A 23,876-nucleotide genomic window follows, 5' to 3' on the forward strand; every position below is an offset into this window, starting at 1 on the left:
TCCATATAGAACTATCGAATAACCCAAACTGTATCATTTTCTAAAAAGCTGTAAGAGTTTAAAGACAATTTGAGAAAACCTCCTTTATCTTATAATGTACATTCATACTATGACATGAACACCCTAGGACTTTTAGTGACTACAGTGATGGAAAATAAAATGTATTTTTCAGGTATAACAGAAGTAGTATTTGTGTACTGAGTGTAAAGCACCTTACTTTGTAATCAGATTGAAGAAGTCACCTACATAAAATATCTGGCTTCATACTGCTTTGGTTGTTTTTTCCTCAGAGCAGCCTTGAACAGAATGTGATATTTACTGAAGTGAATGAATTCAGAAAGAGTATCGGGCACTTAGTACACTCAACAGGAATTTTTCGTATAGGTGCAGAAGGGAATCTCTAGCAAAACTTACACATCAGGAACCTCTCAGAAGAAATAAGAAAGTTAAATTAGTTATTCCAGTTGCCCTTGTAGTTTTACCCCGATAGATCTTTAGTAGGCTACAGGAGCCAGCGCAAACAGTAGGAAAGGGAGAAGAGACCCTGGAGAAGACTGATAATTTACCTTACCTTACACTCCTCAGCTGCCTCCAAAGGTAAGATTTTGAGGGGCTGACCTGTTAGCAGCATCCTGATTGTCTGCCGCTGCTGAAGCCAAGAGTGGAGGTTTGGGACTCCTGTTGACAACCACAGGCATTGCCATTGTCTCCCTGTGGCTGCATGGTACAAAGGCATTTTTCAGGCAAGAGAGAAGAAATAAGGTCTTGCTGAAAATGAGTTCTCTTTGCCCTCACCTGAAACTCCTGACACACAAACATTTTGAAGATCTTTTGTGTTAAGCTTATTAGCACGGACATTTCAATGTCACTTTTTCTTTGACTTCCCATTTTCCAGGCCTTTCTTTCCAAACCTGAATTATCTCCCTTGGAAATCTCCACCAGCATGCTGCCAAAGTGCACCAAATACCTCTGCTGCTAATTTTATACATTAATTTACCTAACACCTACAGAGGGGATATAGGACAATTCAATACTACCTTGCTCTTCTCCATCTAAAATCTAGCGGAAGATGGAAAAGGACATTATTAGTCCACCCAAATGACCTGCTCTAACAGTGACTCTGCAGAGTCCCAACCTGCAGTTCAAATTCAGCTATACAGGGGAAAAAAGTTTAGAAACCTTCTGGAACGTGTGTCTTCTAGCAGTGTGATTTTGCCAATAGCTTCTCCTCCATTTCATCATTCCATTACAATACAGTTTCTGAGGTGTCTCTGGGGGAGGGACGTGAGTTTAAAGCCTAATTTAGAGAAGGCAGCAGTGGTGTGTGATTTGCAAGGTTGAAGGAAGCGTAGGATTTGGCAGGGTCAGTGCTTGTTCCATCTGTTGGTGAGGCAGGCGAAGCCCACTGCCAAAGACACCTGCAGGGAATGTGGGCAGTTAGGAGTGCTTGCTCTACAGAATGTGGAAAATCCCACATGAATCTTAACATTAATCAGGTAACCGGATTTTTTTCGCAGTGGGGATTTTTTTGTCACTTTAGCAACAAGCCAAATGGTACCATCATTGGTGGGCTGGTTCCTGGAGTCAGGTACTTCTAGCACTGCATGTGATGCCATAAGCCCAACCGCTTGGCAAAACCAGGCTAGAATTAGGCTCAGCTCCATTTTTTTAACCCATAGCCTTCTGCCTGCAATTTCAGGTTTCGAGTTAACGGCTTGACACTGGTATCCTTCATGATAGCTTTGGGATTGGACTTTGGCAAGTTGGAAGAACCTCGGCTGAGGCACTTCCACTAGTACCCCCAAGGAGTCCAACAGAGAGCAAGAGCAATACTCCTGGTGAAGGATCCTCAGAGGCACAAACTCTCTCCTGCAATCTGCTGGATCCAGGAGATCACTTGCAAGTGGAGACTTTCAGAACATGCTGCAAGCCTTATTTTTTCAAGGTGAAGCTTGTGACAAATATCAGGAGTGATCTTTTACCCTTTCTTCTTTGAAGCACATAAAAGTTGCAGGGGTAGCTATCCCATGCAAAAAATATAATACATTATATCACACCTGTTGTTTGAGTACCTTGAAAATGTTTACATCCTAGGCCTCACCACGCTGCCTGGCAGGACTGGAAGTGCTCCTTTTAAACACTGTTTGGAAGAGAAGTGCTAGTAAAATTGGTTGGGGTTTTTTTTCATTTTAAAGTACCTACTAATTGTATGTGATTCCCTTTCCAAATGTCAGTTCCATGGTAATGTGTGATACCTAGGCCTTGCTGATCAGAGGAATGCAATGTAAGTCCAAAGCTCAGTATACACATAAAAACAAAACAAAAATCCAACCCAGCCTAACTTACTCCAAATCAATGAGGAAATCATGGAGGTGGTAGCCTCGATAGCAAATATAAGAATGAAAAAGTAAAAGATTTAATTGAAATATGAAGCAATCAAAATATACAAGAGTTAGCAGTAACAACACAAGAGAAGCTGTCACAGTAGTAGTCAGGGATAGTTGTGGGGTTTAATGATGAGTTGACAATAAAGCCTTGTGGAAAATTGAGAGTCTTCACGTTCTCTGAGAACACAGAAGGAACAGACTAAATGAAAAACAGTGGTCTGTCTAGATTTGTGTTTATGCTAATATTTGCATTCATTAAAATTATAAGAGCTATTAATGTATCTAAAGTCTGTTATAACACATTTTTTAAGGTGATGGTGAAGCATAGAGATAAATTAACTTCTAAATGTTAAGTGTGTCACTCTATGATGAAAATGGAACATCCTCCTTGTCAAAGTAAAAGCCTGCTTGTTTAGATCAAGTTCAGGTATGTCTGTTATGTTCAGTATAGAAAGATCCTTTTATACCTTCCATTTGGAAAAGTTTAACTTAATGTGAGACTATGCATAAACACTGATCACCAGATGGTAGATGGCAGCTACAAATGAGATGTAACATCCAATAGATTTGCAGGATGATGTATTTCATGCAGTTCCTATCCAGTGATTTTTTTTCCTCTCGCAAAAAAAAATTGCTGTGTCAGGTTTGAGGATGTCTGTTATTTGGGGAGGTGAAAAAAACAAGGTTTTCAAGTTGTCTGAAAACAGGCAAACTTGTTTGTGCAAGGAGAGAGCCTCTGTTCCCTTAAGGGTATCTGGTCAAGGACTTTTTCAGTACCAAAGGGGACAATAAGTAAAAGGGTAAGCCATAAACAAGAACACACAGATACACAAATCCAACAGACAAACTAACACAAAGGCAAGAAACAGACCTCAACAGTCACACTAACTGATGGGTTGTTAAGAAACCACAGGCACATCTCAAAGTTGGAAAGTCGCAACTGATGAGGATGCAAACCCGAGGATCCGAGATGCCTGAGGGGGTCGGTGGAGCTGTGCAGACTGATGCAGGAATGTGCTGGAGCAGGGATGGGGAGGAACAAAGCAGTGCTAGACAACAAAGGGTACAAAAAGAGACAGTCACCTGCAAAATGGGGCCAGGCAGTATAGTGTAAAGACAGCAGTTACCACAAAGAGGAAGGTTCCTATTTCCCTTTTCCTCAGAAGAAGCCATACTGCCCTTTGGTAGTGAAGCCACCCCAACAGGGAAAGAAATGAAGGTCAACAGGGTATTAGTAGCTACTAAATTTTCATGGCTCCACTGATTTGTTTGCAGCTTTCATAAATCTCCCTGGCTAAGAACAGTCATCTCCCATACAGCTAAACATGCATAACACAGGTATGCTAACCTGAAGTGACACTACAGAACTGGGATGCCTTAATAGTTTTACTTTGCTTTGTGCCTGTATGTGTTTAATTAAACATGTATACTTTTAGTTTTAGGGTGGATAACGACAGTAAACGGCTGGACTTACTTTTCTCTACCTGCCTTCCATTTGACTCCACTTGGTAATCATCAATTGCCATGGAAACCACTAAGTGCACTTTCAATGATGTCACTTTTCCCAATCAGATGGAGCTGCCAGGCAGATTAATATTTTTGTTTAAACAAGTGAGCTTATATGGAGAAAGCAAGAAAGACCTCTGAAACCCCATGGGTTCTGCAGCTACAAATCTTTGTTATCTACCTTGTCTTTCGAGCTGTAAGCCACTAGGAAAGGTTACTTTGGCAAAAGAAATACTGATACTACAGGGCATGTTCGAGTTGAGAATATACCCAAAAGAAACAGAGAAAGCTGTCCCCACAGTAAAAGAGAAGAATTCCCTTGCAAATGCTCCACTTCAAATGTTGAAATGCACTTTCCCTCAAAAGGCTGCCTTCTTGCCTTAGACACTGCTTTCCCAGCTTGTCAATGTCAGATACATCTCGCGTAGGTAATGGTAAGACTTAGTTAGCCAAACCACAAAACTGCTTCTGTTGTGCTTTTTTTTTTTTTTTTCCAGGCAGTGCCCCACCAACTTACCCCTTTCTGCTATTTCTTGACATGACATTTTCACTTTCTTTTACTTCTTTACCAGACACTGCAGAAAAGTAGTTCTCAAAGGTGCTTCAAGGGTCTGGTTCCAAAAAGCAGTAAATCCCTGGCTTGCTTTTCAAAGGTGTAGCAACCCCAAACAGACTGCAGGGTAACAGCCAGATGCTTCATACTGCTGAAAAACCAGACAATGCCACCACTGAGAAGGCATCCAGCAGAAGAATTCTGGAGATCTTCTTATGCTTATCAGTAGCTGGGGAACATTTGTATTTATTAGAACTGGACAATAGTGGAAGATATGAAGCCCTATACCAGAGAACAAATAAATATTACAGAATACAAGTAAAATAGAATGACACATTTCTTTTCATAGCTCACTACTTATTAGCTCACTACTCTGCTTGTGTATCTGATGAACAAGATACCAGGATGACAAGACAATCCAAGAAACATTTAAGTAAACTCGAGAATTATTTGACCTACTATTCCAGTCATGTACTGCAAAATATCTAAAACACACAACTAACTTTATTTGAAGAATTTTTACATACACTGTTAAATATCCTAATGTAGCCATTGCTTAGATAAAAAAACCCAAGCCCAACCACACATTCTGTTATTAATTCAATATTCTTTTATATAAATAAATAAATATAATAAATTATTAAACATTTAAATTGTATAAACCTTAGAATTATTTGGGTAACAGCCTGGAATGAAAGCTCTTTAGAGAGCTATTGATTGCCCTGATACACAAGGACTGACAGCAAATTTACTGCAGCATTAACTTAAGTCTATGAAAGACATCTTAACATGTAATTCAGTTTTGATAAACAATGAACAATTTTTTGATAAATGAAAGCAAAAAACTATACAGGAAATAGAATTCTATTTGAGGAGATTAGCTGCAGATCTGAAACCTGGACACGGGATCCAGGTGTTAATGCATATGTATTTGCATAATCAGAAAGTTTATGAGCATACCTCAAGTATCTTTTTATCCAGTTTGGATTACAGGTCACCTGAGAATTCTTCTTCAGGTAGTCTCATAAAATTTATACAGCAAAATTTATGGTCTAAAGGCCACCAGCTAGGATCAAAGTACCATGCTTCTATATTGTATCTCTCTTTAATATGAATCAAACAAAGTATATTTTTTGACCATAAGAGGGCAGTCACCTGCTTTTAAGAACTGTGAAATGTTTTCCCTTCAGTTACAACAGCACAGAAATTTTATGGACCCTAGAGAGATTGGCATAAGCTATTTTAGCTATTTCAGATTTTAAAAAAGGCATGTCACTGAACAACATACTGAAACTTAAAGAAGTTACAGAAACACAAGCATCATGCAGCTGTCCAAGTTCTGCAACTCTAGACAGTACAGCCAGCTGTCTATTGCCTAAAAGAAATTTCTTAACATAGAAGAACTGTTGTTCATCTCCATGCTTTCATAAACTAAGTTTGAACAAAAGATGTAGGAATGCATTTGGAAAAATCTTAACTGTCGATGTTTAAATAGACCAAAAATAAGTCTGCTACCATCACCTAAATTCACAACAGATGCAGTTCCTATTAAAAGAAGCTTATCACCAAAAAGAGATTAGCAATAATTAGGAAGGCTATCTCTTGGTAAACAATGACATTTGAGTCTGGGGTAAATACACTGTCACAGAAAACAGGGTTTTTTAGGATATGAGAAGTTTATTTAAAAACTGCCAACATTTAACAAAAACAATTTTACACTATTTTCCATTTTCTACAGAAATACAATAACTTACAGCTGTGCTTAGTCCATTCTGTCACTAATACATATAAAAACAGGTCTGCTGATAAATAAGTAAAAAAAAAAAAAAAAATCTATTTACCAACAACCACCACTAAAATTGTACCTGTAAATTTTGGAAGACATCTGCATAGAATAGTTAGGACTGTAGGGGTGTCTTTTTTGTGTGCTACTAGGATATGTAAAAACTTAATTAACATGCAATACAAAATAATTGTGATAAACTCAGTGTGCACAACTGGAAAGCAGTGCTAGGATGCCCTCCTGTGTTTCTAACTAGACATCAGAAAACAATGTTTTACATGACGGAATTTCAACTTCCCTTCACAGCAAAACTAGATTCAAAACTAGATTTTATAACCATGAATATCTGTACTTGGCTAGATTCCACTGAAAATGTATTAAAGGTGTGGAGAAAATTATCTAGTACTAGATAAGAACAAATAATTGTAAAACATCACAAATCAACATTGGGTAGATGCTTTTCAAAAAGGAAATTAGCTATTACCTAGTTATAAGCATTTGTGAGATGACAGAGTGACAAACGTGCAGTTTATTGTTGCACTATAAATGTATTATAGCACGCTTGAGAACAGCCACACTTAAGCCATTCACCATTTATTAAGACTTTCTCTCTTCAGTATTGCATCAATTATGACACTGCACTTAAAAGCTTACCATTCCTTCCTAAATATCTTGCATAAAACTCAGTCATTGACCTATATGCTATTGTTATGCAATACTTCCCAAACTTATGTATTACCCTGGTTGCACACAGGTATATTGTATGATTTTTTTTTTCCACCACAAAAGAAAAAAAGAGGGGGGGATGAACGGGGGGGGATGAACGGGGGGGGGGGGGGGGAGAGCTGGGGGGTGTGTAATTTTTCTTACCTATTGATACCTCATGGTACACATATTTCTCTCTAGCTGCTCTTTTACACCTGTAATATTCCACAACCTTAGTTTCCCCTCAACCACAGTGCTAATGAAGATACACTACCCTAACTGCTTTCTTCCTTGAAGCCATAAATATGACCATTTGCAGAAGACAAAGAAGTCACTTACAATCCATCACACTAAGTATGTCGAAGCTACCATGTAGGGCTGATATCCCCTCTGCTCATGGCCTGATCCTACTATCAGTGAAGTCAGTGGGAATTCTGTCACTCATTAAGAGATGTAAAAACCAAATATGCAGATTGGAAACAAACTAATGACCAGATCCTGCAAATTACTTCTGTACAAGGACCCTGGAAGGTTTATTACTTGATCATACTAAACTTTCTGATTTAATGAACCCCCAAATTAAGTAAATCAATATTGTACATATCAACTCAGGGTTTCCTTACATAATCTTTCTACTTTCTGTCCTAGTGGCTAGGAAGAGAAAATGAAAAAAACGCAAAACAAAACACCCTGTACAAGCAAAAAATGTTCTTGCTTTTTTAAGTTTTGCATTTAAAATGATGGACAATATTTTCAGTAATGCCCTGTGACTTTAGGTGCTCATTTTAGCACATTTTCAGAACATCTGAAATGAATCACATTGTCCAGGAAGAGAGAGGAAAGGTGCTAGCATTTTCCGATAAAATTGAGCCCTTTAAGGAAAGCTTTCAAATCAGAAAATTCAAAATCAGAAGGCATTCAAAATTATGAGTAACTTTGAAAATATTTTTTAATGTGACTCATTTTTATAGAAATAATGAGAAAAATATTGAAAATAAAGTACCAAAAAGACTACTTGTTGTTTGTATTCAAATACCAATTTCAATTGTTAGTTTTTGACTGACATACTTTTCCCAGTATCCCGTGATGCTAAAGCACTTCATCCAATATGCATGTCTCTTCTTTCCTGGATGATTCCTGAAAGGTATCCCCCCAGGTGGGATGTTGGTAGAGCACTTCCCAATTCTCCCAGCTTGCAAGACCTTACAAACTCTTTCACTGTCTCAAATACTCCCTACAAGCACTTGGAATAAACACCACCGCTAATAATTTGGTTTGAGTAAGTACACATTTGCCCAAGTATCACCAAAGTAAGGCAGACAAAGCCAGAGAGGGGAAGCAAGAGATCTCACTGCTTTCAGCAAAAACTTTTGACATTGGCAATGATTCTGCTAGATTGAGATTTAGAACAGGTCTCCCATGGAAGAGTTCTGTTCACAGATCACCAGTGTCATAAAAATAGCCACGCATGGGAGGTTTTTGCCTTTTGCACAGGACATTACATAAATAGAATTCCACCATCCACCCACACATACATGTACACTTACTGTGGGAAAATAAATACAGGTAATTTATTCACTGATAATCTCTCTACTGATGACCAAAAAAAAGACAATCCCCCTCTGAAAGGAATTAATCTTAGACCAGTTAAAGGACCAGTGAAAAGCAAACGATGCTTTACATTCACTATCCTGTACAACACCGGTCATTTATCAGATTACTTTTCAGTATCTCACTGTCCTGTCATTATTTTAGCCTTTCTGCTACAAAATTCACCATTTATCTAATTTATCGGCATTGGAAATCTACATAAAATTTACAATGGTCACAACTGTGTCGGAGAATTTCTCATAGAAAAAATATTGCAAAATATTATGTTTAAAACCAACTGTATTTCCCCCTAATATGAAAGCTGTGAGAATGAAATATTTTTTCACATATCTTGATAAAATAAACATTCTGCCCTACATAGAATAGTACTTCAATGGACATGACTGTTACAAAATTAGTGTTTCATGACTCACAAATACTATAGTGCTGTCACTACTTGGATCTTGATGCTACTTAAAACCATTTAAGACACCTACTATTTCTATTATATTAAATTAAAGATGACATTTCCAAGCACATTCTTCAAGATGACTACCCAGTTCTAAATAAGAAAAACTGGAACAATTGGGAATGAACACAGTAGGTATAAAAATACTGTGTCTTGTAAAGACAAGTTCTGGTACCTTATATCATTTATGTGATTTTTCAATAACAGGTAACACTCTTAAAAAACCCTATTTATCTACTCATCCTATGCAGCCATTCAGGAAATCTTACTGTATTAACGACAATCCAATTTCATAACTTTATTCAACAATGAACGTATAGGAATACCTCATCCAAGAAAAACTCTTTGTTCACCATAATTATATTCTGTTCAGAGAGTGTCCTGTGAATAAAATATGCAACTCACTGTGGGTTCTCTCCACCTCCATCTATACAGTAGGATTAACAGCAGGTTCCAGATGGTGCAGATAAATATGCCTAATAAACCAGATTTTAGTTAAGAGTTCTGCTCTTCAGAATAGTTGTATTGTACATTAAGTGTCTGCCAGCTATCAAAAACTAAAAGTCTTTGCAATTCTCATATTCAGACTCCTCACAAAAGTTCGGTTTTTAAAAAAGAAAAATCTAAGATACATAGTGCATCAACACAGATACTGTAAAAAGCTTCCCTGTCATTAGAGCACACATCTTTGTGAGATACTAAATATCCTACTGAATAGTACTAAGGAACTCCGAGAAGAAACCCAGCAACTGTCAGGAGCTTCCTGTAAGACGGCAATAGAAATTTAAGATACAGAATAACAGTATGATGCAGATGAGATAGTAAGGTCTACTGTGATTCATTAGGTACAGTATTAGCTTGTGGGTAGATATAAAACACTATGCTAGACAAAAAAAAAAGTAGAAGCCAGTTATTACATGTTTAGCATTTAAGTTTTTTTTCTTTAAATCAGTAATTATAAACTGTAAAAATGTATGCTATTTCACTACAATTGATTATGCCCTGAGAAGTAACATTACACCCTAAATAAAAGCCACTAGAAAGTATCAGGTCTATAATTTAAAAGCATAAACTGTCTACATGGAATTTCTTGAAAGCACATATTTTCTCCATTTTTCAGCAGCACATTGCTGCTTCTGAGGAAAAGACTAATTAAAGTTTATGCTAATTCTATTTTTCCCAACTTTAACTACAAGATTTAATTTTTTAAAAATTTTCTCCTTTAAATTCTCCCGGGGAAACTAGATGGCTTCATAGATAAAGCTCTTGCTTTTCACCTCTCAAAGAGGATGTAGGCCTAGCACAAGGTTCTGAAAAATCAGCCTGATTAACTCCACTTAAGGACATCAATCAGAGAACTGTTTGGGAGGTAGTCAGGGTTATCTAAACATGAAATGAGGCCACCTCATCAACCTTTGCTACATTTTTCTTTGCTGGTTGAAAGAACAGCAACGATGTTGGGAAAGAAACATGCCTCTGAGCACAGAGAGGAAAAAAAAAAAAGAAGGAAAGTTATCTTAAGACAGGGACACTGAACTTCCTTTAAACTAACCTGAATGTTAAGTGCATTTGAAAAAAGGTGCGTTACCCTCTTTCCTTTGTATCTGTCATGAATAAAACAGTAAGGTGTTAAGATCTCATCATCAAATGAGTATAGGACAAACATGCATTTAAAAGCCACATCTACATTTCACTTCACTGTAAGTGCAGTAGTTCAATTCCTACTGAAAAACTAAGGAACATTCTTCCCTTCCAGAAGGCAAAACAAAACTAAGCAAACAACCTTGTCCAAAAGTTCAATCATCAAGTCTCTGAAGGCTCATCACTTAAATTATTATCTGGTAGTCACATTTTGTTCATTGTATTATGTTATTCTTAAAAAGCATGCTTGTTGAATCTGGCTACGCGGAGAAGCCTTTCCAAAACCCTTAATTTCTGGTCATGAATATTATACAGTATTGTTTTAAAAAAAATCACTAATTATCTACTTAGGAAAAAACTCACTCCTGTCCATAAATACTAGCTACACATTCTAATTAAGTAGCACTGAGTCAAAACTTGAAATACCAACAATTTTGATTGTAAGACAGCATCTAAGATTTCTCATTATATTACTGCTTTGTTTATTTGTCTTAAAACAAGTTCTATATAAGGTAACTGATCAAACAGTATAAACCAACAAATTTCCCCCTATTTAAGTGACAGAAGGATTTTCTGGTATAAAGAATATGTAAGTAATCAACAAAAGACTAATATGCAGACAACTGTAGACTTACAAACATTAATCAGAGCAGCTATAGCAATGCGTTCCAATAACAACTTTATACATATTTGTAATTGTAGCTATCTTTAACGCTGCATGTGTTGCTCCAGTGACTGTACAGACAAGATAAATGTAATAACAGTTAATGTATTTAGCAGCAGAAATTGCAACCCCTTAAAGTGTGATTCCTTCTTTTCTAATTTCTGTAGTTTCAAATTACATTTGTTCCTAGCACAACGAAATTTCTACAAAGACTAATCCAGTGAACAGAAAGAATTTTTATCAACTCAAATCACACATACCAGAGCAGAAGACAAAATCCGTAAAGATGCTGAACTTTATATAAAGATGTTTACAGATGTACAAAGTTTGATTTTATACTGAAGGATCAGGGAGTGAGTGCCTTTTATTCTGCAGCTTCTGTTCAACATTTTATCTGCAAGAATGTTCACTGACTATATTATAATTCTCTGACCTCTGAAACACAAAATAACTAAAATACATTACTTAAAGTAGCTGTACTCAGTAACCTTTATGCATGTCAACTACCAATGGCCTGAAGCCCCCTTTTTTCAAGCAATGTCCTAATGGGACTCCGCAGTAATACCGAATGATTCAACAAATATGTTCCAAAGATCATAGTTCCAGAACATCACACAGTTGTAAGCTTAATGCAATCTGTTGGAAGTATCTCTTCAATCATTTTATATAAGAGGCTTCAGGACACTGACAGCTTTTAATTACATATTTTCTTCTTTCATATGATTTATATTGTTAATGTGAAAAAATTAAAGCTCAATTTTGACAGCTTATGGCTTGCATTTCTCTCAAAGGGGAAGATATGACTTGTTTCAATTTCACTTTAATTGTTTATTTTTTTGTGTGGCAGAGTCTGGTTTCTAAATGCAACTATTCTCACTGGATTTAAAAAAAAAAAAAAGAGGGGGCAAGTATTTCCATCAGGTGTAGATTTTAAAAACCCACACTTAAGAGTCATACTTCAGCCATCAGCATTTTGTAAAAGTAATAAAAGTATCAGCACCATCTCTAATCAGAAATGTCAGAATATTTTCCAAGTATGAAAACATAATGCAACTCTGTTCAGTTACACAGGACCAAATCTTGTCTTCCTACAAGCATGCATAACTTGTGCTGACATGAATAGGAACTGAACACATGTATATGAGGGCAGCTGTTTGATCTTCAGTGTTTAGGATGGTAAGATTGTCAAATTTAATAGCACAGTACTTCCATGACATAGCTTTAAGAAAGCCAACTAAGACTCCAGATTTTTTTGGAAGAAAAAAATATATTCCCTCCTATATTTTCTGGAAGAAATATATAATGGGTTTCAAGTCAGATCCTAATATAAATCTTTTTCTCTAAAAAAACCCAATCACTCCAGTGCAAGAAGAGAGCATCACTTCCTTCCCACAGTTCAAGAAGTATTTCTTATCATGCTCCTACTTCTCAGTCTGCTCCTGCCACTAACATTTTTCTCTGAACAGGTAATTTTTGCCAAGGTAAAGAGAACACTCAACTATGTTACTAAGTAATCTAGAACCAAGAACATGGTCCTTAATACATTGCCAGTTGACTTCATGCTTTCCACGTTCATATTAGCCATTAATGAGATACTGCTAACCAAGCTGACCCAGGCTACCACACATGCTTTAATATATCTTTCATATTCAGAATCCATCAGGTCTTCTGGGATGGGTAAAATTCTTGCTCAAATTAAGTCAGACTCTGGTTTGTACCTGAACCTACCCATCTGTCAGTGACCACAGACATCTACTGACAAAATTATCCTCTCAAGGGCTTCTCACACGTCCTTCACACATCGATTATACTCTTCTGCAGCTAAAACTATCAAGCAAGACAGCATCCGAGAGCACCTCAACACAAATGGCCATGTAGCATGTCCCTAGCTATAGAGAGGCAGGTGTGGATGCCCACTGAAACAAAGCTTTGACATGGAGATGCTTCTCATCTAGGTACTGTAAACAGAAGAGAGTGCTTTTAGAAATGTCTTCATTAGCTACTCTGTGCCTGAAATGAGTTATGAACATATCTCTTAGACTAGAGATGGTCTATTTTCAGTTTGAAATGCAAGAGTAATCCCCATCCATCAAATTATTCAGAACTTTTGAAATTCTGCATCTTTCAAGTGTCTTTTTTCTTTCCAAATAATACCTTTTGAGGCAACTACCTGGGCTTTTTTCCTCCCTCATTGTTGCTTTCTCTGCCCAACAGAAACAGCAGCTTGAAACTTATCATAGTTAGGAGGCACTTTGGGCAAGAGAAATACACAGTAATTTTGGCAAAGACTCTAGCTTGAAAATCTAATCCCCTCAGTGAAAATCTAATCCCCTCAGTCTGTTTGGAAAAGAGGTGATGTTGCCATTGTACGAACTTCTGCAGTTGTACAATGTATCTCCCCTGGGTCTTTGGACCAGCACAATTCCATTAGTGTAAAAAAATCCCTTATATAGACAAGTTCTAAGGAAATTACAATATAAACTATTCATGTTTAATTTCACTAGAAATGAAACAGAAACGTGTTTCAAATTCCCTTAAATTTTACAGTTATGTAAACAGAGATGTATGGTTGGAAAAGTGCTCTTAAGGAAGAGTCAAAAGGAAAAAAAACAACAAAGACTGAAGCTCTTCGGAAGAACAAAAGCAAAGAGATAGCTCCTTCCTGCTGCCTTTTTTTGAATTGTATAGTCTCAATGACCACTCAGAAGAATTACTTTTTACTCCATCGTCTACTGGACTTGCATGGTCTTGCTTAAGTAAAGTTACCAGTGTATGATTTAGCAGGCTGAGATTCTGTAGTGTACGTAATACATTCAGAAATGTGTATCAAGTGTCATTAATTCTGGATTGTTGAAATAAAATAAATAAATAAATACTGAGTAGGAAATTAAGATAAAGTAGTCTAAGGAAAGTATTTCTAAATATAGCTCTGACTGTGAATGTGAACGTGTGTTTGAACTATTTTCCTGTATCTGCTTTTCAGGATTACAACTTCATAGACTTTCCTATCAAACACATGTGACAACTAATAAACAAAACCCCAGTTACAACAGTAGAAGGCATGGCTCCCACACTGTTACTGAAGCCTTGAGAAAGAAACACTGCAGTCTGGTGTTCTATCAATGATTGCCAATACAAAACTAACAGCACTCACCAAATATAGTCTGAATTCAAAAAGGTATTAGCAAGACACCACTATAATAAAGAACAGCCTAGAAACAGGTTTAGCTGATACTGACAGATCCTCCTATGTTTTTTCCAGATACTCTGTTTCAAAAACATTTCAGATTTTTTTTTCTTTCCAAAGCCAAGTGATTCAGAGTCCAGCTTAATGTAAAAGTTAAGAAAATGACATGGCAGGAAGCTGACACAGAGTGATTTCTTAAAAAGATTGAAGAATAAACTGCATTTGATTAATAAAAGGGTTATGCCAGTTCTTTAATAAATAGTGACAAACTTCTACTCTGAACTTTAGGACAGACCATTAAAAGAGTGAGAAACACATGGTTAGCTAACACTTGCAACCAAGACATGCATTTGTGTCTGAAAAGATAATATTGCACTAGAAGAACCCTGAAGGCTTTAAACCCTTCCTTCACTGACCTAAAAAAGTAACTAACCATTTCCTATAAGCAGTAGCAAACCTGGTTTGGTCAGCATCCCTGCAAGTTGATAATACTTTATCAATGAACCGGTATTCCATTTCTGGACCAAGAGAGTCCTGCATAGGAGCACGCTTCAGGCGTTTTGTTTCTTGGGTATAACCTTGTTTACTGCCGGATTCATTCAAACCATCAACATCCATAGCTTGTGCCATGTGACTTGTCGCAGGACTGTGGTGGGAATTACTCAGAGTTTCATCACTGCTGTCCACAGATGATACCACTGTACTCAGAAGAGGAAGTTTGTGGCTTAGGTGGTACTGAAGGTAGAACACACACCTCCTTCAGAGGAAAAAAAAACAACAGAAAAACCAAAGTCACACATTGAAAATAATCTGCTGTTGATACTGAACTGCTCCAGTTCATTTGCCATCCCACCAGGTTCCTCCACAGACACAAAATCTGCTATCACTGCTCACACTCTACAAAAGAGGGCCCAGTGTCACTTCAGTAAATCTACTGTCACCTAGTCAGGCACACACCCAGCTGCAGAAACCTGTGCTTTGCCAGCTTTTAAACATTTTAAGTGTGACGAGGCTGATTAACCATATCTTGTCTCTTGCAAAAACTACAGGGACGAGTGAGCTTACATCAGTAAGATACTTAAGCCCAATCAAACTTATCATTCAATAGCTCTTATTATGCTCTTAATGTTTCCAAAGGCTTAAGACATGGTAGCTTAGAAATCTTTTATTGAGTGGTGCCTTTTAACATCACAATAATAATTTGTCTGGAAACATCAAGCAAAGAACAATCCACAAATCAGGACACTCTTTTGACCAAGTCCTCTTACCTATGACACCACAAGGTTTCATGCCCTGGGTAAGTATCAATCAGTTCCGTACAGAGCTCCAGCTCTTCCTCTAAACGGTGGGGGAGATCCAGGCTCTGCTCCTCCGCACAGGCAGCTTCTGCCCCTGCACTCTCCTTTTCCATTTGAAGGCTAGGGTTTTGCTCATTTACCATTTGATTTTGTACCAGTACATTATTGTCAGTCACAGTTCTGCCTATCAAGGACTTGAGCAAGAACTGGCGGTAATGAAATCCACTATGGTCTGAGACATGCATGGATACCCAATACTTAGTGGATGCAAGTTCATCAAGGAGAACCTGAAACAAAAATTAGCAACAGTTATCAACCAGTGTAACAGAAGAATTTACCACCACTGTTTCTGTAATAACCTAACCTCTCCTCTGGGGATTTCAGCCACTGTGGTAATGGTTTGAGAACACACACAGGAAAGTGAAATAATCACTGAGACTTTTCCACTGTGTGCTGACAAGTATCTTGGCATCCCTGCACAGAAGAAATGATAATTCTTCCAAACTTTGAACAGATAGGGTGTCTCAGGAACCTTTACACAGGGTGAGGTGAAAAAAAAACACAAAGAACTTATGATAAGAAAAAACCCCAGTGTTTTAAGAATCTCCAAATGGTTATTAATAAAGACTATGTACACCAAACTACACAGATATTAGTTAGAAGTATTTTAACTTTTCCCTAGTGCACTACTGGTGTCAGAGGGTGAGCTGCTTAAAAAAAAAAAAGATTTAAAGTAATTAACATTTTCATTTTCCAGGAAAGATTATCAACCATTAACATTATGTTCCAAGTCCTAGAGCCTGTGGAATACAAAACTATTTGTCCATAATGAAGTTGCTTGACTTGGTCATTGTTGAACTTCCAAGAAAGTCTTTCACAGTAACTGTGGTAAATACACTGGTGACTGCAGCTGTATTTGTAACCCTGCTGGCACCTACAACTTTTCTCTTAATTCTGATTGTTTTAGACCTTCAAAATTTATTTCTAGGAAGATGGGTGAGTTTGGCTACTGGGCAAATCTTATTTTACTTTGTCTATTAAAACTAATGGTGGTATATATTTAAAGGCTTTAACCTCTTCCCTCACATTGGCCCTCCTCTGGAGTTTAAACTCTCCAAGGAGATCAAAACTACCTTTTTCATTTACTTCTAAAGGCTTTGGATATAACGTTACTGGCATATTCTTGCTTTTAATCTCTTGTTCTAAGCTACCTATGCCACGTAATAGGACTGGCTGATGCAAAGTAACTTTCACAGACAGGAAGTCTTTCTTTTTCCTCCCGCAGCACAAGAAGCAGAGCCTCCCACAAAGAAAACCATGGAGAAGCACAAGGGTAGTTATTCACCTTTTTTGTGGTTCATCTGTTCTAAAAGATATTAGAGCAAATACAAACAATGTGAATAGTGTCTTCTACCTGAGATACTCAGCACACTTTTTTAGGTCTTGACAAGAGATACCAGCATCATCTTCCTTTTACAGATCAAACTGAAGGGCACTATTAAATAACAGCTTCCACACTGGATTGTTAAGGGAGCTAAAACTCCCCATCTCCAGTTCTGGACTTTAAAGCACAAGATCAGCTTATCTCTTCTTGGCAGAGCTGATCTTACTATTTTAAATTTCTGAACACTGAAATTTAAAAGCAAAGCATATTAAAAACAACATAAGGCTCAAGAGTGACATCAGAAAAATCAGACCAGTGTTAATTCAGCTGGAACTGATACTACACACATTACGTCCAATTTATCAACCTCAGAATAATCTGATTCATTTACCTAATATGTTTATAAGCTACAAAGTTACAGGGGAACCTTGTAACTATACATTTTAACTTCTTGCACAAAGCAAACAGAATGATTCCCAGCATCACTCCTTACCTGAACTAGAAAACCTTTTAGAAAAGAAAGACAGGAGATTGCCATTAAACTTTTTAAGATCTACAAAAACCAAAGCCTCTCCTCTAGCAACCTCAGAGTAACAGTGGAATATGCTTCAAACAACTGGAGATAAAACAAAAAGCGATCTAACATCTGAATTCCAACATAAGTTTTCTCACCAAGCCAGTTTTCTCCATTTCCACACCAAACAGCACAAACCCTTCGTCATTCTTCTGTGAAGCAAAGAGGAAATTATATGAAAATGTTCCCCCCGCCCCTTGATAACCTCTCACAAAGGGCCCTGTTCTACCTTCAGTGATGAGCTGAATACCATGGAACTGGCATCCTGCTCCAGAATAGGTCATATACACTCAGTGACCTTTGCTTCAACCTTTGGATCTGCACTCCCTCTTACATCCTCCCTGATCCTGCACTTGCTTTTTTAAACTGCAGCCCAAAGCTTCCTCCCTGGTCTGGGATACTAGGGAAATGAAATGTATCTGGGGAAAAAACCTTTTAAGGATAACCAGATAAGTATGGCAATGTCCACTCACACAAAAGACGGGTACCTTCGAAGGTGCGGTTATCTAAGAAGAAGCCAAGCCTTACTCAGAATGTCTACAGGAAAAATTACTTTGTCTTATGTACATACATCTGTCTTCTGCGCATCACACAAAGAGAGGTGTTGCCTCGTGACAATCACTCCACCACTTATTTCTTTGCTTTTGTTTTTACTTTAAGCCTGATCAGTCACTCTCCATTCTGCAATCATAAAGTTGAGTATTCCTGTCTAAAGAAAACAAAAAAGTTTGTCCATCCTTCTTGAACTATATAATAGTTTTCTACCTGCATGATTTCTCTGAAGTATCATGATTAGTATGAATTTTAACAGATGGTATTATAACAACATTACTCCCTTACTCTGGTTCTCTAATTATGCACCCACCTATTACTAGGTGTCTGGAGCCCAAGTTTTTCCCATATTAGCTAACTATACTGTCATGTAAGAAAGCCAAAGTCAAGCTATCTTGTCCTTTTCCGAGGCACGTACTCCAATACTAGAAAGATTAGACTAGTTTGGAATACTCTGTTCTTGACAAATCCTTAACTGATATTAAGGAACACTATTCAAACACTAAGTAAACTTGCTAATGTGGTTCAAATTCCACAGGAAAAACAAACTAAGGTTTCTACATTCAAACAAGATAATTTTTTTTACTGTCTAGTGTAAGAAGATCTACATTCTGTCAGAAAATGTTCCTACAGGACCAAAACTTTCTCCTCTAGTATTTTATATCTTTTTCCCATGGTTTGAACTGAGATTCAGTCTGCTGAAACATTAGGACTACCAAACAAAAGTAATAAAAACCCCAAACCCTACCAAACTACTCCCTCAAATTCTCCAAAGCAGGCCAAATGTTTAATGAATGATAAACCTATTTAGAGAAGTCTTATTTCAATGGTAATATATGTTTCTGGGAGTCTGTTTCCTTGTACACCATAATAAAAACTACTTCAAATTACAGGGAAAGTTTGTGTTATAGCAGAAATGTAGCCCTAAATAATAGAGGGTACTCTGAGGCGACCTTGCAAGAACTAAATGGCTAGAATCAAAGTGACTGCTTTATCTGCTAATTTTTCAACAGTTCCAGTCTTACATCTCACTGAAATTTACCTTTCTTTCCAAATGGCTGAGGGTATAAAATGAGATATCAAGCAAGAAAGCAACCAGTATATTTTTGTGAAAATCTGTAATGCCTACTTTTTCCCTGCTCTCCTTCCTATTTGCTTTTTTCCTCACATCACAACTTGCAAATAATCACTTTCTAATTCTGCCTTTAAAGTTACCTAGACACAATTTTATCTGAAGATTCTTGGTATCTGTTATGTTCCACACTTCTTCCTAATTTTCCTGCATCCCAAACACCTTCTGCTAGACCATCAGAAGAGATGTATTGGTGGTGTAATGAAAAAGACATTGAGTGAACATGGAGTTTCCCCAACAGGTTGAACACACTCCTCAAGTAACAGCAGCACCAGTGAAATTTTGACAGAGAGAAAAGCCAGCAGGACAAAACTAGAGAAAACTATCACTTCCTTAGTAACCAGCTGTGCTGGTTTAAGCCCTGTTGGGACCAGAGACCACGTTGCCGTTGTCCCTCTACCACCCTCGGACACAAGTAGGGCACAAACCCCGGGTTAAAATAAGAAGAAATTTAATACACAGTGTAATAAACAATCTGAACAACAACAGTAGCAATGATAACAACAGTAAACAGTAATAACAGTAAACAAGACCAAAGTTATACAGAGAAATACCATAATGGTTATGGACAGCCTGCCACGTGTCCCCACCACCAAAGCCACAAAGGAAAAACTTCCTGCGCTGGACCTGACCTCAGCATGGTATGAACAACCCAGCTGGAGATCCCTTCCCCCTCTCTGCTGGGGAAACTTAACCCTATCCTAGCTGAACCAGGACAGAATCCAACCCTTTATTCTATACCATCTGCATCATGTCCAGCTGCCATTTAGCAGTTAACAATCACAGAATAACCATTTACAAAGGCACAGCATAACTCACAGCGTGTTCTCACCCAGAATCAAGTCCCCCTGTGGTACGCATCAGACCTCTCCATCGTCCTGCATCACCCACCAGGTACACCCAGGTCTTTGGGCAAAAGCAATCCCCTGGATGGGTTTGCCTTTACCTTTGCCTGGTGCAGGACTAAACCAGACCATTTTTCCCAGCACATCCCTCATGTGCACCACAGGGACTTTATCCCCATCTACAGCACGTGGAGGTTTTGACTGAGCCGGGCCAGCTCGACTGGCAAATCCTCTTGTGTTGACTAGCCAGGTGGCCTTTGCTAGATGCATGTCCCAGTCTTTGAAGGTCCCACCTCCCAGTGCTTTCAATGTGGTTTTTAACAGTCCATTGTAGCGCTCGATCTTCCCAGAGGCTAGTGCGTGGTAGGGGATATGGTAGACCCACTCGATACCGTGCTCTTCTGCCCAGGCATTTATGAGGTTGTTTCGGAAGTGGGTCCCGTTGTCTGACTCAGTTCTCTCTGGGGTGCCGTGTCGCCACAGGACTTGGGTTTCAAGGCCCAGGATGGTGTTCCGGGCAGTGGTGTGGGGCGCTGGGTAAGTTTCCAGCCATCCAGTGGTTACTTCCACCATTGCGAGCACATGCTGCTTGCTTTGGCGGGTCTGTGGCAGTGTGATGTAGTCGATCTGGAGGCCTCTCCATATCTCTATTTCAGCCATCGCTCTCCATTTCGCTGGGGCTTCACCCACTTGGCATGTTTGATTGCAGCACAAATCTCACATCTGTGGGTGATCTCTGCAATGGTGTCAATGGTGAGGTCCATCCCTTGATCTCAAGCCCACCTGTATGTTGCATCTCTACCTTGGTGGCCCAAGGTATCATGGACCCACCGGGCTATGAACAGTTCACCTTTGCGCTGCCAGTCCAAGTCCACCTGAGCCACTCTAATCTTAGCAGCTTGGTCTGCCTGCTGGTTGTGTCGATGTTCATCAGTGGCCCGACTCTTGGGTACATGGGCATCCACATGGCGCACCTTCACAACGAGGTTTTCCACACGAGCTGCAATGTCCTGCCATACTTCAGCAGCCCAGACAGTTTTACCCTTACATTGCCAGTTGTTCTGCTTCCATTGCTGCAACCATTTCCACAGGGTATTCGCCACTGCCCACGAGTTGGTGTAGAGGTAGAGCCTTGGCCACTTTTCCTGCTCAGCAATATCCAAAGCAAGCTGGATGGCCTTCAGCTCTGCAAACTGGCTCAATTCACCCTGTCCCTCAGCAGCTTCAGTGACCCGTTGTGTGGGACTCCATACAGCAGCCTTCCATCACCGATGTTTTCCCACAATGTGACAAGACCCATCAGTGAACAGGGCATATCGCTTCTCCTCATCCGGCAGCTCGTTATATGGTGGGGCCTCCTGAGCACGTGTCACCTCCTGCTCTGGTGACATCTTTGCTCTCTGGCCAGTTCCTGATCACCTCTTGTATCCCTGGGTGGCTGGGGTTCCCTATTTGAGCCTGTTGTGTTATCAGCATAACCCATTTACTCCACGTGGCATCTGTTGCATGATGTGTGGAGGAGGCCTTTCCTTTGAACATCCACCCCAGCACCGGCAGTCGGGGTGCCAGGAGGAGCTGTGTTTCAGTGCCGACCACTTCTGAGGCAGCCCGAACTCCTTCGTACGCTGCCAGTATCTCCTTCTCAGTTGGTGTGTAATTAGCTTCAGAGCCTTTGTATCCTGTCTCAGATACTGTACCAGTAAGTTCACTCTTAGATTCTGTAGCCCTTTCTCCCCCTTGAGGGCAGTGAGTGGTATTAAAGAGGACACGGTAGGCATGGGCATGTCCCCAACACATTGCAGCAAGTTGTGTCTCCTGGGTTTTGCCAGACGGGTAACACACCCTTTCTAAGCACTCCATCAGTTTATCAGGGCTCTGCATTTGTTTGGAAGTGAAATTCCAAAGCATTGGAGGTGCCCACCGACTCAGGCCTTTGCCCATCTTTTCCCACACCCCTTGCCACTCACTATTATCTGACCTCGGGGCAGGTTTCCGGGCACTGCTATTGTTAGAGAAGTGCCGCATGGCCAAAACCAAAATCAGGCAGACATTCAGAAAGCATTGTGCCACAATCACAATGGCCTGCAGGCTCCAAGGATAACTGAAACTCCAAAACCGAGAGGATCTCTTCCCCTGGCTCACCCATAGAGGGGGTGAGACCCCTAACAAAAGCCCAGGCAGCAAACAGGTACCGGCCCGCCCCTACACGCAGCGTTACAAAGGCATTATAAGCAGTCAAGACCAGTACATTAAAATAAGACCCTTTATACATTTTCCACCGAGAACAAACACCAGCACTGGGACCATATACTGGATATAAGGGTTAACCCAGCCCCACTATGCAGGCAAATGGGCCAGCACTGCAAACATTTTCTTATCCAACAGTACAAATAGAAACAGAAAAATTACATCCAACAGATTGCTCTAACACACTCTGGTCAGGGTCTGACCCTTTTTGATTCTTATTTCAACCCTCTTGTGCCCCACGTTGGGCGCCAAGAAAGTCTGTGTTGGTTTAAGCTCTGCCGGGACCAGAGACCACATTGCCGTTGCCCCTCCCCCACCCTCAGACACAAGTAGGGCACAAACCCCGGGTTAAAATAAGAAGAAATTTAATACAACCGTGTAATAATCTGAACAACAACAGTAGCAATGACAACAACAATAAACAGTAATAACAATAAACAAAAGATATACGGAGAAATATCACAATGGTTACGGACAGCCCACCGTGTGCTCCCCACCACCAAAGCCACAAAGGAAAAACTTCCCATGCTGCCGTGCCAGACCTGATGTCAGCATGGTATGGCTGGAGATCCCTTCCCCCTCTCTGCTGGGGAAACTTAACCCTATCCTAGCTGAACCAGGACACCAGCAGAAAAAGACAACCAGTAGGGAAACTGGGATGGCAGGCAAGGTAAATGGACTCAGGAGTGATTGAACAAATTTAAAAACACTTCCTTCACAGGCATGCTTGTGACTTGTCACACAAAGCATTGACAACTGTCAGTGAATAAACTCAACAGAATAACTCCAGCTCTGAGAAGAGTTATTTCTATCACAGTGGAATTATTTCTGTTTATTTACATTAGTAAGGAATAGCAAATGCAGGATAACACCCTGGGTGCTTCTTGATCTTGAATCTACTGTTAATTGAAGCATAAAATTACTCAAGTTTTAATTAACAGTGCTAATTTCTTCTCCCTCTTTTTAATAAAGCTATTAAAGACTTATGTGAAAGTCCCCATTTCCTATTAATATAGATGACTAATCTTAACTTCTAACCTCCAATTTATCCCAGTCCTGTAATTCTGTGAGTTTTCCACAACTACCTTTTTGTACAAACTTGCTAGGGAGATGAGCCCAAATTATGGGCTGTCTCCCTCATGGAGTCTGGAATATACTTGCTATTTACTACCTGATAGACCTATTTTTAAACTTTCTCAGGTGACTAACAAGAGGAAACACCAGCAAACAACCCAACCATGTTAGCAGCAGCTGACCCATAAGAAATAAAAGACTGTGATGACTCAACAACCTCCACTAAATTCCTCACTCCCCTATGTATTTGCAGGATGGCAAGATGCAGCAGCTGCCATTAAGTGT

General features: G+C 39.1%; 1 protein-coding gene across 7 annotated transcripts in view; it reads right to left on the reverse strand.

Moving 5' to 3' along the window:
- Window positions 1-4,462: 4,462 nt before the first annotated feature.
- PTAR1 (protein prenyltransferase alpha subunit repeat containing 1) overlaps window positions 4,463-23,876 on the reverse strand; it is a 53,136-nt gene continuing 33,722 nt past the window's right edge. For 2 of the 7 annotated variants that reach the window (XM_074931507.1, XM_074931506.1), the window contains 3 exons: window positions 15,754-16,070; window positions 14,919-15,242; window positions 4,463-4,597 (listed from right to left, as the gene is read on the reverse strand). In XM_074931507.1, the coding sequence (XP_074787608.1) occupies window positions 4,486-4,597; window positions 14,919-15,242; window positions 15,754-16,070 (753 nt within the window). In that variant the 3' untranslated portion in view covers window positions 4,463-4,485. Of the gene's footprint in view, window positions 4,598-6,080; window positions 15,243-15,753; window positions 16,071-23,876 lie in introns of those variants that run through there. The other 5 variants (XM_074931509.1, XM_074931511.1, XM_074931508.1 and 2 more) reach the window with 4 other exon arrangements.

The sequence above is a fragment of the Athene noctua genome, chromosome Z (genome assembly GCF_965140245.1).
Source record: "Athene noctua chromosome Z, bAthNoc1.hap1.1, whole genome shotgun sequence".
NCBI classification, from domain to species: Eukaryota; Metazoa; Chordata; class Aves; order Strigiformes; family Strigidae; genus Athene; species Athene noctua.